Genomic DNA, 18,826 nt, shown 5'->3' on the forward strand with positions numbered 1-18,826 from the left:
AGATGACAGGCTCAGACGGAAAGAGATATACTGCATCTTTAGTAACTATATCTGTAGCTCAATTGTGGCACAACAAACAGCTGACAGACAGCAGGTTGCATCAGATAGTCCTATGTTCCACAATTGACAGGATTAGTCTTAAATCTTTAAGAGAAATATCGATTTCCCTTTTCTCATCAAGAGCCAAATTACTAGGTCTCCCTAAGCCGTGACTGGGACTAAAGCCACCTGCTCTGTCGATCCAAGCCCGGTAGCCGTTGAGCTCTCTCTCAATCTGCTGTTGGCGTCTCAGTTTCATGAAGGCCCTTCGGTTTTCCACCCTCTCTCTCTCTTTGGCAAACTCCCTGCAGAAACAAAACCAAACCACAGAATCATTTATTTACTCTTTGAGGGTACAGGGATTTATGGTCGGGGATAAATAATTCCTCTTGGAGACAATCACCGGGGGAAAAGCTATTGTTGTCTGCAACCAAACTCCTCTCATTGTTCACTGAACCACAAGAAGAGAGGAGGGGAGAGGAGAGAGGAGAGGAGAGCAAAGAGGGTCTTTCCTCTTTCGCCGTAGAGATAATGACAATGGATCCCCCATTAACCTTTTTGTAAAACTAATTAACTTGTGTAGACTTTGACGCCATGTGCTAAAACAACACAGTTTGGCTTGGCAACAGCTTCTGTGCCATCCACTCTACCACTAAGTGAAAACGCCACTTACAGTGTGTTGTCTGGCTTACAGACTAGCTTGCCAGATCCCAATTTGACAGGAGTATAAAACCAGCTGACTGTATAACCTGTCGCCCATTTCCCAGGATGCCTCCTTTGAAGTGATGTGGCCTATTGGTGTAGCCCTTGAAAGGCCTGAAGATCGAGGTTAAAGTTGTGCCCACTCTACAAAAGATTCAGATATCTACACAGAAACCAAAACAAATGGTGAAACCAGTCCAGTTTGGTTGAACCTGCTCTTAAGCCTCTTTACCATGAAGTTAAGAGCACAAGGATAAGCAGTCCTCTATCAGGTCATACAGTCAAAAATTTAAAGTGCACCAACCATAAGTTGCCATAAAATGGCCAAAAAAATGCTTTAATGCCTCAGGCAGTGGTATACAACATGTACAGGCTACTAAAAAAGACAGACAGAAAGTGATCAGAGTGTCTTTAGTGCACTGTGCTTTATTGCCTTTACCATGGTGGTGTCTGAGGTTGTTTTATAATTCTTTATATACAGCCAAGTCAGTGAATAAAGTAATGCATACAAGGGGAGAGTTATATATTGTGTTTTCATGTTTGATGGGCTGCTAGCTAAACAGGTGTTTATGCTTTGGTTCCTTTAATTGTATTCTACAGTAGTTTAGTGATGCAGTGACTGATGACCACCTTGATTGAAATGTCTGGTGAATATGATGTGACAGCATGATTTATACTTCATAAACTGACAAGGACCGCCTGAATGCACCATTTAACCACTGACCATAGTGCAGTGGATTGCAATGGAAAATGAGTGCCACCAAGGATTTGCTATAGGCTGTATTTCTGAGACACAAATAGGCAGCCCTTAACTGGGACACAGTTTAAGTCTGTCTGGCAATCAGAGGCTGAGACTTTGTTGAGTTTAAACTGAACTTGGATTGAACTTCAACTTAAGAGTGAACCTACCCAGAGAGGACTCCCAGCACCAGGTTCAGGACAAAAAAAGAGCCGATGATGATGAGAGGGATGAAGTAGAGCCAGTTCCAGCTGGGGCCCAAGGCATCGTCGGTCTGAAACATCAAAAACTCAAGTTTTAAACTCAGTAAAATCAAGTCAGGCTGGAGCAGACTCGACTCATGCTGCCACTGGGATACAAGACAGAAATACACAAGTGTAGGTGTTTCGGTGGCTGCTGAAGGTTCGCAGAGGGAGTGTGGAGGAGAGTTGGAGGTATCCTGTGAACAGCTACTGTATATGGCCAATAGATAACCAGTGTATTGCATCTCTACTTTAAAGCACCTGGGCCAGAGGAAGTACACATGATGAGTGTTTTCCCAGGATTCTTACGTGCATTTAAACAAGTTTATGCCAGCAAAAAAAGTGCTATTTTAATACATGTACTGTAGGTGTGCACGTTAGTGTATTTAATGCTGATTAAACTGACTACAGTAAATATTATCACACCGAGTCTGTATGATCAGCAGTCCTATTACAGCAGCACAGTAGCAGTATTTTGTCTTCTCTTTCCTCCATCTCCCCTCGTTCATCGGTAATACAATCATTCTGGGAAATCATGTGCCTTCATCCATCTCAATAAAGACTAAAAGAGCAGGCAGCTGACCACAAATTACACCCTGGCACAGCAGTTTGTGAGTTTGAGCAAGTGTGGATGATTGTTGCTTTACTAAGATGATCTGAGATAAAATAAAAAACAAACTAGAACAAAGAACAAGGCTAATGTGTTTCTACCTCCAATTCTGTGACTATTTTTTGGTTTTCACCCACTGTATCTTGGTTAATGACAACCATTATTTCTGGACACAAGAATAACAAATACAAGTTTAGAATAATGAAAAATAAATCTATTTCCATATTCTTCTTTTTTTGCTCTGAAACTGGCCCCAACTAATGAAAGTCTTTAGACTGTTACCTGTAGAAAGTCCATCACTCTGACTTCATAAAAAACCTGTATAACTAAGCTTTCAACTTTTTCCTTCTTATCTGGTAACTACACCAAAACATCATGCTTTAAAAATGTTCTGTTCATACATTCTGTATTTTTGGCCTTGAAGAAGTGTTAGAACAGTTTTTATCTCATCATCTCTTTTCTTGCTCGAGCTTGATCAAAACCTCTGCAGAGTATCTTTGGACCTGGAAAAGTGTTTCTTTTTTCCAAATTGGTCATAAAAGCTTTTGGAAACATCTCTGTCATATTTGAGGCTATACCAGCACCAAAGTTTGTTTTTTTCATATTTTTCTGTCAATTTATTTCTTGCCAAAAAATAAATGACAGTGTCCAGTCTCGTCCAATTTTTATGATGGTTAGCAACAACCCTCAGATAGGCTGTAGCATGATGACTAACTACTAAGGGGCCCAAAGTGTGCCAACAAAACACTGCCCACTACCAGCTTGGACTGTTGACACGAGGCAGGCTGGGTCAATAGATTAATGCTGTTGATGCCAAATTCTGACCCTACCATCTGTGTGCCCCAAATCCAGATTCATCAGACCAGGCTAGAGTTTTCTGGTCTTCAACAGTCCAGGTTTGGTGAACCTGTGCCCACTGCAGCCTCCGATTTCTGTTCTTGTCTGACAGGAGTGGTACCAACATGTTTCTCTGCTGTTGTCATCCATCCACCTCAAGGTTTGACATGTCATGCATTCTGAGATGCTGTTCTGGTCACCACAGGTAAAAAGGAGTGGTTATCTGAGTTACCATAGCCTTTCTGTCAGCTCCAACCACTCTGACCTTTCTCCTCTGACCTCTCTCATCAACAAGGTGTTTCTGTCCACAGAACTGCCGCTCAGAGGGTGTTCGGACCAATCTGAGTAAATTCTAAAGACTCTTGTGTGTGAAAATCAAGAGATCAGAAGGTTCAGAAATCTATTTTTCCACATTCTGATGTTTTATGTAAACACTGACTGAAGCTTCTGACCTCTTGACTGACATATGATTGGCTGATGTGCAGGTTTTCCTATTAAAGTGTATTTAGACTTCAAATATCAAATGTGTGCAGGCCCACAAAACCAGAATCTTTTTTTTTTTTTTTTGCAATATGGTAATCTGGTGGCTTGTTATAATGACATGATTTTTTACAGTGTTCCTGTCTGAACAGGATCTTGTAATTCAGTTATGCTACAAGCAGAGGTGAACATGATTGGACTTGATTTGTTGGATGGTCATACAGGCAACAGCTACATCAAATTAGCAAATGGTGCCACTGCCTGCCTTTCTGTCTACATACTGTCTGAGTGCGTCTGCCTGTCTGCTCCTCTCTCTGACAAATACGCTCACGAAGCACGATGCAGCATCTCATCCCTGTCTGACAGTTTCTCTACAACAGAAAATGACATTGTTACTGTTTTCAATGCTCATTACTTGAACACACGTCTCTGAGATGCGACATGATGCACAGTGTTTCCCTGTTTACTTTTGTATAACTTTGCAGGGTTTCAAAACTTTTCCTCAAAATTATGCATGGTAAATCAAGAAAAGTCTCTTTAAGGCTTTCAGTTTCCTTGACCTGTGTCAGTTCGTCTTGTCAGTCAGTCCCAGAGTGCAACAGCACTTCTAGCTCAGCTTGCTTTTATTCTGAATCAATTTTGGAGCAATCAGTCACTTCTCTGAGAGACAGACCAGGAGGATTTGATGATGTCAGTCAAGCAGGATGAGAAAACTACACGTCCTTGGTCACATTTAACATAAATTATTCAATATATCACATGAAGAAATGGAAGAATAAATATCCTTTTAGAGACATGGTTCGGGAAGATATTGATATAAGAAGAGAGGGACGTTTTCTGCTGAATTTGCCTTTGAAGATGCACTGCTGATAAAGAAAATACATCTACATATAAATTAGATTTGCATTTAAAGCAAAAAATTATAAATACATTTTCAATCTACTTATCACACTCATATTCATACATGGCAGACATTTGAAGAGTCATTACTTCTAGATAACATTTCTAAGAGATACTGAAATGTGGCATATTTCAGAGCTAGTAGGTGGGCAGTCTAATCTTTATTCAGGCCTGGCAGCAAATCGCTTGAGGTTATACATTTCTCAGGGTTGAAGGAATAAAAATGGCAAGCTGAGAGGAAAACAGGAATTGATGTAGCACTCTGCAGTTTCAACACAAAAATCACTACCCAGTATCCTCCCTCCCCATGTTCTCCATCCACAGGAAAACAGCCTGAGAGACGAGGATTGCAGGGGTTGCAGACATCCACTCAGCACCCATCACTGTGCTGGAGACACAGCCGCTTCTGTTCATTAGGGTTAATGGAGTCTAAATTGTAACAAAACACTGCTGCACCTCAATAATTTGCAGCAATCCAGAAAAAAAAATTATGAGTGGCACACGTGCATGTGCATGTGTGAGCTGTCTTACATTGTAGAGTACAGTGGTCCATCCCTCCATGGTGATGCACTGGAAGACAGTGAGAACAGCAAATAGGATGTTGTCGAACTGGGTGATGCCGTCGTTAGGGCCGATCCAGACGTTGTCGCAGGTGTATTTGGCTGGACACTGACGCACGCCACAGGGGAACTCAAACTCAGAGGAGTCCACCGTCTCGTTTTCTGAAGAGAGAGGGGAGTAAATAGAAAACACAGTCTGTTACAAGTCAAACAGAGACCAAAGTTCAATACAACAAACTAGCCATGTTCAATTCATTACAATGTTCCCTGCATCAAAAAGCTACTACCGTAGGTGAGGTGATCACTGTTTTTTAAAAGCCATTGTGCATTTAACAATTTTCACACAGAATCTGAGAGTATAAATCAGACATGTCAAACTTGAAGCCCGTGGGCCAGATCTGGTCCACCACTTTACTTAAAGTGACCCGCAAGAGCTTTCAAAGACTATGATTATCATATAATACAATCCTATGCCGCTTTACATAAGTACAGTGAATGCATCTTGATTTTGTTACCTGTACAATGAAAGCATCTAGTCACTGGATGGCAGTGTCTCAATAACAGCCATTTCCTACCGCAGTTTTTCAGCCAGTGATAGGGTTTGTCTGAATGTACGTGAGCAGGAGTGCCTTGACCAGAGACAAACAGAGTCCAGGAACTGGCAGAAAATCTGTCTGAAGAAGTGCGCAGTTATCTAGCTTTTTCAATAGCTGTTGACGAAAGCACTGACAATACTGATACAGCGCATTTAGCCATTTTTTAAGAGGCGTGATGGCAGACTTGTCTGTCAGTGAGGAACTTTTGGATGTGACCGCCATGCATGGGATGACAAGGGAAATGAACATCTTCAGTGAGGTGGAGAAGTCTCTAAGTAAAATGAAATTACCCTGGGAGAAGTTGGTGGGGCTTATTACCGATGGCGAGCCTACCATGTGTGGTGGGAGAACTGGCTTGGTTCGACGGGTAAAAGAGAAAAAAAGCAACTGCCACACAACCCCGATAACTTACCTTTCAAAGCCAGTTATTGATTAAGTTATTATTAAAACTAATTGATTGCAGAGGCAATTGTGTAATATGAAAGAGTAGATACATTCAACAGTTTTACAGTTAAAACTGGCCCTTTGAGGTCAACCACAATGCTGATGTGGCCCGGGATGAAATTGAGTTTGACATCCCTGGTATAAATCATTCGTTCTAATGTCTTCTGGTCTTCTAGCTCAAGTTAATAAAGTTTAAACCAATTTATCTACCCAGTGAGCAATGACGTCCTTCACTGTTGTGCTACAATTCCCTTGTGTGACAGTGAATTCTTACCTTCAAAGATGCCTTATTGGCCAAATCTTCAATTAAATCAGACGTCAGAATGTAAAGTGAGAACGATTTAAAGACTAGACTATGAAAAAAACCTGTCCATTAAACAATGGAAGAGTGGAGGAGCTGTATAAACAGTGATGTGACCATCCGCTGAGAGAAAATACTCACTTCAGTCTGTCTGTGTTATCTAACTGTCCATTCAGCTTCAGTGTGATGGGAACAGCTTGGAGGTTAATGACAGCTGTGAATGTACAATGAGCCATTGTGGTGGACGGCATTTGTTGGTTTTAATTATACAGGACAACACTGCCGCTTTGGTTTGATCAATTCTCCAGGTGCAGCCCGGCGTGCCATTGTGCATACGAATGTGAGTATGCGTTAGTGATTAGGACAACAGAGCTGCTATCTAAAAAGCTACGTAAATGTACACGACATAAAGCCACATGTACACATGTGATGTGAGCAATAGCAACAGCGACAGAAAGAACTCAGTCCTGACCCTTTGCTTTCATGCTCTGTGACTCTGAAAATAGTTCTAAAATGAGTCTTTTATCAGTTCATATTTATGCATTATTCACAACCATTTGAGCTCCTTTCTACAAATTGCTCTCTTTTGTTTCACCCATGCCATCAGTGTGTGGTAGAGATGTTGAGACAATTTCCTGTTTTCTATTGCAATTCAAATTAGATCTTGGCCTAAGATGAATAAAAATATCTGAATAACACTAATAACAGGATGTCATATTGGAAACCATCACGAATGAAGTAGTGTGAATCCCTTGTGTGCATCAGTGTGTGCATGTGTGTCTAAATATGCTCAACAGACTCATCATTACAAATATTATGTCTTCATTTCCACACCTGTGAAACACTGGATGGGAATGTCTGTGTGCATGTAGCTGTGTTGTAATGTAGTGTACATATGTAGACTACAGAAAGCTTTTCCTGTAGTCAGACAGACATAAAAAAGCACCACTCTGCAAATACTGCATGTCATATGCTTGTAGGTGCTTTGTGTGCCTCTATACTATAGAGATAAACTATGAGTGTGTCTGTACCGAGTATTCCAGGCTGTGGTTTGCAGGTTTTGTGCAGTTTGCCGCTGTAAAACTCCAGGCCAATGATGGCGAACATGAGGATTGCAAAAAACAGGAGCAGGCCGATCTGCAGCAGAGGGACCATGGCCTTCATTATAGACTTCAAGACTATCTGCAGACCTGGAAGTAAAGCACACAGGGACCAGCAGAATTAATGCTAAAACACACCTCTGACAAACCTGTGATACACTCTGTTCATGACAGAGGTGAAGGCTGTATCTGACACTTGAACTGAACTTGAGAAAGTCTAGTTGAAATGTCAGTAATAAAATAATTGGTGGTTAGTGTAAGGTCATCTTATCTTCAGTATATGTGTATCTCTGGACAGAAATGCTACTAATATTTAATGTAATGTTTTTCAATTTTGTGTGTGTGCATCACAAACGACATTCAATTCAGTTTTATTGTACTGATGCGGCGGCGGAAATCTCACAGGCCGACATCTAAACCTGGCCAAAGAAAAACAAAACTATCTGCATGATTATACACCATTAAGGGAAAGTGAGAACATTACATACACTACTGCCATAAAAAGCAACTGATATTGTATTTGTGGTTACTTACTGGGGATGCCTGACACCAGTTTGAGGGGTCGAAGCACTCGCACGGCCCTCAGAGTCCTCAGGTCCACTGAGATGTTCATATGTGCCCCTGCTGCAGCCAGGATCCTACAGAGGTAAACACGTATAAATGTCCATATGCAAACCCACACAAACAGAACACAGAGAGACGGAGCACAATTGTCAGCATCTTGCAGATTCATATATTGTAAATGCCACAATTTTACAGTTTCTAAGCTGTGTGAAAAAGGGGGACTCACACACACATAAACACACTAAGGCCATCACACACAGTGTTGGAGGATGGCTGCGGTGCTTAGATATGGAGCGTGAGGAAGTGTAAGGGTCTCCAGCAGCAGGCAGAGAAAACAGAGAAAACAAAACGAAGATGCTTTTGGGGCTTTTGGCTGTTTCCCTGTGTGTGTGGGAGGATGGCTGTGACAACCGTTATTTAGGAGGAGAACAAAGAAAGCAGCTCCATCAAGGGAAGGCAGGACACCCCTTAGGCTGGAGAGACACGAAGCTCACGGACAAACACATGCATGGACACAAACACACACACACACACACACACACACACACACACCCACATGTCACAAAGACATCGATCCTTTATCTGCTACACAAAGCAAGAGTCCTTCAGAAGTTCCATTTTTATTTTGTCTTGTTTTGTCTCCTCTACCAACCTCCCACCCCAACCACCCACCCTGTAAATACACCTCTGCGGCTTCAGACTGATGAGGAAAAGAGGAGCAGTGTCTAGTGATCCCCACCCCCCCTTGCTTCCTCATTAGTCTGCCCTCCTGCTTCGCTCCTCTCTTTTTTTATACCTTCATACGTTGCTCTTCATCCCTAAACCTCTCTCTCCACTCGTCTCCTCCTTCACCTGTTTTTCAACCCCCTTCCCAATTATACTTGCACCTCTGACTCTTTCTCTGTTTTTCCATTTTCCACTGACCTTAACACACATTTATTCCCTTTTCACCTGGATGCCTGCTGAGTGAAAGGCAGACATGGACAGAGGAGTGAGGTAAAAACGAAAGAAAAAAATAGCAAAAAGGAGGTTTGGGGAAATGTTTTTGCCAAACAGAGAATGGCACTGCATTTTATTTCACAACTCTGTAGTTTCACAAGATTTAACTTCTCACTACTCTACAAGTGCAACTTTTACAGTCCTGAGTGAGAGTGCACTGCTTTTCTGCCCAGGTGAAACCAACAAATGCTGAATAATTACACTGATTTAATTTACTCTGATCATGAGACAACAATATATAATAGAAGAATTTCTGAGGTAATTGATGTGTGGATTGTGTAAAGGGGTTGCAGCTCTGTAAACATGTGATGTATGTACACTTCAGTGTGAAAGAGCCATCTTTAGGTGCAGTAATTTGCTCTACAATGATTGCATACTTGATCGTCACACAGCTCAGGAAAAAAAGAAAAAACAGCAACACAGACGCAATTACATTTCTGTGACAGGGTGGTGAGAATTAGTCCTGTCTATAGTGTTAGGAGACACAAAGCGTCACCTGATTTAATTAAGAGAAAAAAAGAGAGAGGGAGAAAGAAAGAGAGAGAGAATGAGGAGGGAGAAGGACTAAAATAGCTCATCATCATCCACACAAATATAGAAATGGAATTATCCTCATGAGTCTCGCACCTCAAACTATTCCCCTTTGGATTTTTTTCTCCCCCTTTTCACCCCAGTCCCAACAACTCTGCTTCTTCCCACCTCATCTTTCCTTTTTCCCTCCTTTTCCTCCAATCACTCCCTCCACTGCCTCCTGCCACCTCTGTCATTTCATCCCCCACTTCCTCCATCTCTCCATCTTTTTTAGACCATTAGTCAGTCCTGGCTGCTCTTTAGTTGTTATGGAGACTATGGGATGGAGGGTCTAAAAATGGCTTCCTCATTAAGTCTGCTGTTATTCAGTGGACGTCCTGGGCCCCGTTTTCCAATAATGACCGCTTGTAGAGGTTAAGAGTGATTTCAGAGAGAAGGATGCTCTGAAAGTCCAACCAAAGTTACAAAACCCATCCCTTTTTTGCAGTCAGTCACACGGTTAATATCATTTTGAAATTTGTTTGTTTGTAGGCTTGTTTAAGCTGAAGTGTAATAAAAGAGACTCTAAGAGTTCGTGCTTACAGATAAAAAAAAGAGATACTACAGCTAAAAAGGTATCGTTTGCCGCTGTTTCCTACTCTGTGTTTTGAGCTGCAGTCTGAAGGTCAGCATCACTGTCACGCTAATAGTACAGTGCCAATAACTGCTAAAGCTAAAGGAAGTAAAGAAGCTGTGTGTAAAGGATGTACCTTTGAATACACATAGACGGGGGTGACTTCATAAAAAAGGATTAAATGTAAATCTCTCTGTTAGCTGCTGTTCTTTGTTCTTTAAACACAGCACAGGTGTGTAATTTTATTAAAATACATATGCAACCTAATTTAGATAAAGATAAAATTCTTATGTGTCGTGTAAATGTGCATATACTTTACCAAAAGTGTAGCACATTTGTTAAGAGCAGTCCATGTAGTGTTGAAAAAGATGCCACATTCATATGACAGTAAACTGACTTGTATAAATACAATACAAGGCTTAAACTGAACAAACAACATAACAAACCACATTTTACTATACATCACACTGTAAACATTACATTACATTGTGGAAATATAACCTAATTTACAGTGTGAGCTGCCATCTTGCTGAATTTTTATTATTTTCTATTGTCTCCTCAGGAGTACCCTGGTCTGGTTTGATTGCCAATCTACAATATGACAAGCCAGGCTCTCTGCTCGCTTCCCCTCTTCTCTTCCAGTTAGTTTGAGTCTCTCTTACACAAAAATACATTTTAATATTTACTTACTACCTACATAATTTTTTACAGGCTGTAGTAGTCAGGATATTTCAAAGAAAAGAGAAATAACTAGTTAACATACATAGTCTACAGCAAAGAAAATAGAAATATATCAAAACTAAACAGATTGGGAAAAGGAGGCTTCTTAGTCAGATTAGATTAAAAACACCATTGGAAGGAAAGGAAATAACTCTTTGCACCAACAAATGAAGTCAAAATAAAATCATATAAAGATGCTGCTGAAACATCCAGTGACCTACAGCTCCCTCTGTCACAGCATTTTACAATCATCGCTGTGACAGCTACGCTGCACGCTGCTGCCGTCTGGACATTGGCACTCCTCTACATGACGGAGACGAGGAGGGTGAAGGTTGGCTACAGAAACTGGCAGAAATAAATCAGCCGAGGGAAGCACAACACATGGCCGATTTGGCGCAAAAGAACAATTTGGCAGACAATTTGCTCACTCCCTGTAGTTTCCCTTCTCCCTATTGCAGGACTATTCATTTATCTGTTTGTTGTTTGCGTTAGGTTTGGCCTATTTTATAATTTAAATGGAATCACTCATGTGGTATTAAAAAGCATTTTACCCACAGAGAGCATCATGATGACATTAGAAACTGAAAGATGAAATGACATGAACAGAGATGATGAAGACTATTCCTTCTGGCAGGTTTTTTTTTTTTTTTTACATTATAACCTGTAGCTTTCCATGAGTGTAGGAGGAAGCTGTTAATGTAAGATCAATTTAAAAGGAGTTAGAATACAGTTAAAAGTTAAGAAGCTTAAAAAGATGGATTTTATAGTCAACTTAACTCTGAGTCGCCTTAAAGAAACAGTGCCCTGGTCTCACACACTAGAGTCTGTTTAGAATCTATCCAGATGAGCTGGTCAACAGGGATGGATTGATTGATCCCTGGTGGTCACTTTATGGACACATTACTTAATCCCACATTTCTGACAGGTGCCTGTTGCATCTACAAGTTAATAAAGTCACTTTTAGTCACTAGGAGCTGTCACACATCTTTGTTCACCCTGCATGTATCTGCAGGGGCAATGCGAGACACAAACACACTGCAGTGAACTGAGCTGATGCCCTGGTCGGAGTTGTCAGCCATGATAAGTGAATAACTGTGACATACCCTGCAGAACTGACAGCTTCCTGCTGTGTGACAAATCTGTCGTGACAACCGTCACGCCGTGATACTGATAACGTTGTGACTTATGCTCCATGTCACTGTCAAGCTGCCAACTAATATGACATGAGCACACCTGACTATTGTAATAATATTAATTGTACAGCACGTGTTATTTACGCCGCTGGTTCACAGCTCTGGAGTCACACGATCATTCTGATGTATCACAAGAAATATCTACTCCTTTTTTTTTGTTCTCTGATCTCTTTACTTTTTTCCTGTGAAATAAATATACATCATGTACTTTTCAGTTTCTCAGACACTGGGACAAATCAAACTTGAAAATGAAAATGCAGACTCACACAACTTATACTTATACCTTTATCTTTCTTACTGGTGCATAGAGTTTGATAACATTATGTTATTCCCAGCATAGCTCCACCCAACTTCAAACTGATTAAAGGTATAATTAACTAGGGTGACTGAAAAATACTTGTGTGGGTGTGGAGTTAACTTAAAGTGTCCCAGTGAACAAACATGCACAGTGCTACTGTCTCATCTACCGGAACTGTCTCATCTAAATTAAATGCAGCTGTTATCAATACCATTAATTAAACCTGTGCTGTTTCTAGAATGACATGGCAAAAAGTTTACTCTGTGATCTCTAGGTCTTAAGTTCAGCTGGAGGATGAGGAAGAGTCCAACCCTTGTTCCTGGAAAGCTGTGACTTCTGGGAGGTTTTCCACCCAGCACAGAATAATGCACCATACATTATATAGTCATAAATGTTTCAGTGCATAGGTATCCAGCAGCATGGTTTGCAGCAGATTGCATCGGGGGGAGATAGTCCAGCAGCATGGGCACCACGAGGAAACACACAGTGAGATGATAAAGCTGGAAGTCAACTCATAAGCGCATAGGCTGGAGCTTTTTTTGTCCTGAACTGTCTATCCAGCTGGTGGTGTTGTTTTTTTGTTTTTTTTTACAACATTGTTTTTGTTTTTTCTGATAATAAATGTGAATACAATTTGAATCTGCCAGTCACAGGCTCTCACGAATTTCCAGGTAAAACACATGTAAATATGAATTCCTTCTGCAGTTTATAAATTTGAAAGGGAATTTTTGCCCCCGGGGCAGCAACTTTTCTATGCCTGACAACAACAGCAGTAGTAAGACTAACACAGTGTACCTGTCCACTGCATTAAATTTAGACAGAATTGCTCAAGTGACTCATGACCTTATCAAAAAACAGATCCATGATAGTTTTAATAATAGATGTGATATTTGTTGTACAGTGTGAGTGAGTGTTGATTGGGTTTGTTTAGGCACTTAGGCACACACAAACAAATAATCTTGCTAAGCAGTGAGTGGTCCATTTGTCCTTCAAAGTTTTGCACCTTGCAGTCAGTAACACAGCGTTCACACCTGTCCTGCTTATCTTTAGAAGGAGGGAAACAGTCCAACAGCATTTACCTATGGGGATTAAAAATAGAAAAAAAAAAATCATACGTCTCTCTTCTTTATGAAGACCTGTGATTCTGCAGCACGATCAATTAAAATAACTGCTGTGGTGGCCCACAGTGCGGTGGGTGGTGTGTGTGAGTGTGTGTACAGCGGATTGTCTTGACAGAATAAGGAATTGTGTGGAGCAACTCCTACAGTGCTGCTCTGGTTGGTTTAGTTGATATAAGCCTCTCTGCCTCCCACAGTGTGCTCTCTCATTTTAACTCCCCCCTCATCTGTCCTTTTTACTCTCTCCCTCTCCCTCTCACACTCTCTCTCTCAAACACACTCACACAAACACATACACACACAGTAAACCCCCCTATATTCACAAACAAGATCCTGAAGTTGTTATGCAAGATCAAATGTTACTGCTCTTTATATCAACAGCCTGAGATACTGGCCTGGCTCTATGTGAATCAATTATCAGTTGAGTATCAGCCCTGCATATTGGTTTATGTGTCAGTTAGCTAAATGTTTGCTCTTTGGCAAGAATGAATAATTGATTTGAGTAAATGATTTATTAGCCATCTGTTGGAAGAGAGAGAAAGAGTGAGCGAGAGAGGGAGAGACATAGAGAGACAAGGAGAGAGAGAGAGAGAGAGATAATAGTTTGGTACAGTGCAGTGATGACTTGTTGGCACATCAACTCTTTCTAGGTCACAAAAGTTCACATACAGCATGAAAAACCAATGACTGAAAATCAGAATGTTGTATAATGTTATAACCAAAACGCCTCCACACAGTATTTGTATTAATAAACACTAACAATGGCAGGGAGAGAACACTCCTGAATTAAAAAGTTTAAGATTTAAGAGAATGTAAAATCCATTAATGATTTACATACGTTACAAATTAATCCCTTAACAATAGATTTTGCCCCTTTTGTTTGCCCTTAAGCGGCTTTAAGATTGTTAAAGTCGTCTTCTTTTGAAACTTTATGTTTACACTGTGAAATATTAAAACCCAAGATTCCATGTGTGTTTCATGGCTGCATCTTTATATCAAAATGACATATCCCAGATGCCCTGTGCATAATCTCCAGTATCTCAGCCTGACATATTCTGTATCTTTGCAAGGTTAAATTCAAAATAAAACTCTGAGGATTTTTTTTTTCCACATGTTGTTTTTCTGTGTGACACCAATTTAAAAAACATTTACATGTCATTTTTACATGATACATTTCATCATCATTTATATACGTTCAAGTAATTCTTTTTTGGTATATAAATGAAGGTGAATAGATTTTGGCTTGGGGCTCTGTTTTGTCTCTTGTGGACAATCAAAGCCAAATGCAACACACTGCTCGCTGGCAAAGGTACAACTCTGACAGAAACTGCTGCTCAAGGAGCTGCTTCAGCACTGACGAACACGGTGTCCTCAGAAAACCCTGTGCAGCATTTAATGTCTGTCGCTTATGATCATTAGCTTTTTACAAACCTCAGCACTAGTTGAAAACACTTGCATGTATACAATACTGCCTCATAAATCAGACTGAGGACTGGCTACTGAATATATACATAATTCTGCTGATTGTTGACCTATGGTTGATTGACAGGAAAATCCTTTGATGATGTAATTTCCACCCCAGCCAGAATCCTGAAGAGCTCAAAGGGGGTTTTCTATATATACTCAGCTATACTATCTCAGTGGCTGTTCAGTGCCACTTTAACCCAGTAAAGGGTGTAAAAGTAAAACTTGAGGCGACTGACATTTTATTGTTTTACTAAATTAATTTTTTTTTTAAACTGTGCTCTACTAGTCTAAATGAAAATCCAGAACAGATTAAATCTTTTCATTGTCTGCCGCTAATAATTCAGCATACTGGACCATAAAGCACTAAACTCTGGAGCTATTTCCAACTACCTGCAGTCTCCTGAATTTCTCTCTTTGGTACACTTAACATCCCGCCCCTCTGGACACTCATCCATTCAATCTAGCTGCTTGTCAGAGGCACTCACTCCACCACATCTCAGTACTCCTGGCCTGGAACCAGTCAAAGACAGAGGTGACACAGGTTTTAGCTTAGCATCAGAAAAGTCCAAAAGTGATTTCTCCAAAGTTGCTCTGCTTAAGACTCCCTTACGGACAGTGTAATTAAATAACTATGGCTGTAACAGAGGAAGAAACACTGATGGTTTATGCTTCTTCTCATCATTATTATCCTTCTTATTCTGTTAAAAAACAAAGACTCGTTGCCATATAATTCCTACATCTCTAAGTGTTTCTAAATCAGCATCAATAAAAACTAAGCACCAATAAAAATTAATTGTTTTAAATGAAAAACATTTCTATTCAAATCATATATTTTTTTTTTTACCCTTGTTTGGTAGCTTATGGAGGTTATGGTCATGGTAATGAAGGATCTCATTAAATGATACTACTACTACTTGGACAATAAAAATAGAAATCAAATAAATAATCAAAACAATTCATTACTCTATTGGCTTCTGTTGTAAACGGACTCACATTGCTGACTTGTTTTAGCTCTTATTTTAACTGAATGAGGCACAGTAGCTGTTTGCACTTCTCTCAACATATAACATTCATTTGGATTTACATGAGACTTGTATTTACGTTGTCATCTACAGCAGATTGATGAAAACCATGCCAAAGGAAAAGTTCAGCATTTTGGGAAATACACTTGGTCAGCAGGGGGGTGGGGTTTTGTGCCACTATTTTATTTTATTTTATTTTTTTTATTTTTTGCCTGACCTGACTGACTGTTTTATGGTATAATATTTCTAGAAAATACGCTGACACATATAATGCTAAGTCAGTTCTTTTGAATCCATTGCAGCACATGTATGTCAGACTCTCTCTACGAACTGAACAAGATCTTTACCACTCATGCTCAGTGTGTAGAGTACAGCCTGCCGAGTGCAGACATCTGCTGCGCCTCCACGTCTGTCTCTCTCTCTGAAACATGCAATTTCATTCTGAACTCCATCTGAGAAAACTCAACAGCAGTTTAAACTGTGGGAAGACTGTGTTCCTCTCATGTTTTGTCAGGCGAGTCTTTTACCACAGCCCGTTCAGGAGCAAATATCAGACTGAAAACTGATGTGCTGCATGTGTAAATTAAATCCTCACAAAAGGGTCTGTCGGCCTGAAATTCACTTCATGAAGAGAAACTGCCAGTTCATAATTGAGCTGAATTCTTGTGAGTCTCAGCTCACACCTCCCTTTCAAGTAACTTTCACTGGAAACTGAAGTGAATTTAATTTGACTTGAGTTCCAGCTAACATCAGGACGGCTTTCATCTCAGTGTGGCACCTCATCTTCCCTGATCAGATACCGGACTAAACTGCATAAAGGCCCTCGACACAGTCTTTGTTTCACGGCCCACTCAGCCTCTTCATAAGGATGGCATGAGAGAGGAGGGGGGGTGGGGGACAGAAAGTGGGCTTGTTCCACTGTCAATTTCCTTCACACCATCGTCATTATTCACTGACTTAATACAGGATCACAGTTAAAACAACACTTTTACCCTGAGGATTTCATTTGAATGTCACTAACCACACACTCCTTTTCACACACAATTTCTTCATCTTATTCAAGTGCACTTTCATGTTTTGCTTTCTTTGATTTGTCAAACAGAGGCTTGTTGAAAAGAGAAAGAAAAGTGTTGCCAACACTGTTTCCTTTTTTTTTTTTGGTCATACACACACACACACACCACACACACACACACACACACAAAGAGCAGTGTGTAACTACCTCCCATCAAACTATAAGGAAAGACTCTGACAAATCTGTCGTGGTCTGGTCTAATTGTAGAGACATTGACCAGAGAAGCAGCAGGACAGGGAACCAGTGACAGCCTGACCTGGGGCAGGGTCCTCAGTCACCACGGTAACAGCTCAGGGGGACATATCCACCCCTGCCGTGTCTGAACTCATCAATCGATCAGACAACAGATGGAAAATAAGATTGGAGAGAACAGGTCTGTCTGTGTATCTGTATATGTGTGTGTGTGTGTGTGTGTTACAGTTTGATATAGTCAGTTCTTACAGGTGTACGACTGCCAAACAAACAGAAGGTGCTGTTGGCTAAAAGACATGCAGTAGTGGCACATTTGGTTCATACACATGAATGCACACACAAACACGCACACACATGCACCAGACAGGTTGCAGTTTCAGCTTTCGGTGAGTCAGGTGCACTGACAGTATATTCACACCCCGACAACTTCTCTGGGATAATAATATCACGCAAATGGTGAAGCTCAACTTTAGCAACACTGACAGAAGAAAAGGGAAAGCAATAAAGGAAGGGAAAAATAATGGACAGGACAGGAGAAGGGATGGAGGTGAAGGATGGATTCAATTTAAAAATCTAAATGAAAATACAAACACTTGAAATCCCTGCATGTGTCCTGCTGCCTGATATAAAAGGTTGTGTGATCGATGAGAGGCTCTCATGTTAGCTCTCCCCCTGGCTAGCAGTGGTAATAGAGTAGAAATAGTCCAGTTCTGACACTCAGAGAGGAATAAGGACTGATGGGTGCAGCAAAAAGAGACACCATCTCTGTTTATTAACACTGGAGGCTTAAAAGGTCTGAGAGAGACAACTCCACCGCTGTCTTATTTTAGCCACACGGAAAGGTGTGAACCAAACGTAACATATCCCCAACTTTAGGATTAGATTAGATTTTCATGATATACTGAAAAACAATATATTATGAAAACCCTTCTAATTTTTGCAGTTTCATCAAATAGATAGTAAGTGTGAGTTTCTCTGTGTTAAAAAATTTGGCATCCTTGTGTTCTAGTGGTTTAAAATGCTAATCATGTAATTATAGTATCCCTGGTTTGAGTCTAGCTGGGGACCTTTATTGCATGTTATCTCTCTTTACTTATACTGCAGACTGTCAAATGAAAAGCCTTAAACAAGAAGCATTTCTCATAGGATTTTTGAATTAAAATGTCTTCACAGGATCTGGAAGTTTAACATGTTAAAATGAATATTAACATTTCCATTTTATTTTGCCAAAAAAAAAAAAAAAAAAAAGGAAAAAGAAAAGAAAAGAAAAAAAAGGGCAGTGTAGTGAGAAGAGAGTGAGAAGAGAGAGATATATTTTCATATCTCACATACATCATAAATACAGGGTCATGACTCAGTGCCAACATGAAAAACAAATATCTTTACGTCGTTTTATTTTGTTGACGTCATGACAAACAAAACAAACAAATCTCTCAATATTCTCCAAGCCACGAAGATTTGGTAACTTCATGTATCTGTTATAT

The 18,826-nt window shown here is 40.3% G+C and overlaps 1 protein-coding gene across 1 annotated transcript in view; it reads right to left on the reverse strand.

Moving 5' to 3' along the window:
* LOC108881362 (voltage-dependent R-type calcium channel subunit alpha-1E) overlaps positions 1–18,826 on the reverse strand; it is a 95,069-nt gene that overhangs the window by 29,785 nt on the left and 46,458 nt on the right. The window contains 5 exon segments of the mRNA XM_051077268.1: positions 229–344; positions 1,651–1,754; positions 5,081–5,271; positions 7,482–7,640; positions 8,085–8,188. Of these exon segments, the coding sequence (XP_050933225.1) occupies positions 229–344; positions 1,651–1,754; positions 5,081–5,271; positions 7,482–7,640; positions 8,085–8,188 (674 nt within the window).

This window comes from Lates calcarifer, linkage group LG17 (assembly GCF_001640805.2).
Source record: "Lates calcarifer isolate ASB-BC8 linkage group LG17, TLL_Latcal_v3, whole genome shotgun sequence".
NCBI lineage: Eukaryota > Metazoa > Chordata > Actinopteri > Centropomidae > Lates > Lates calcarifer.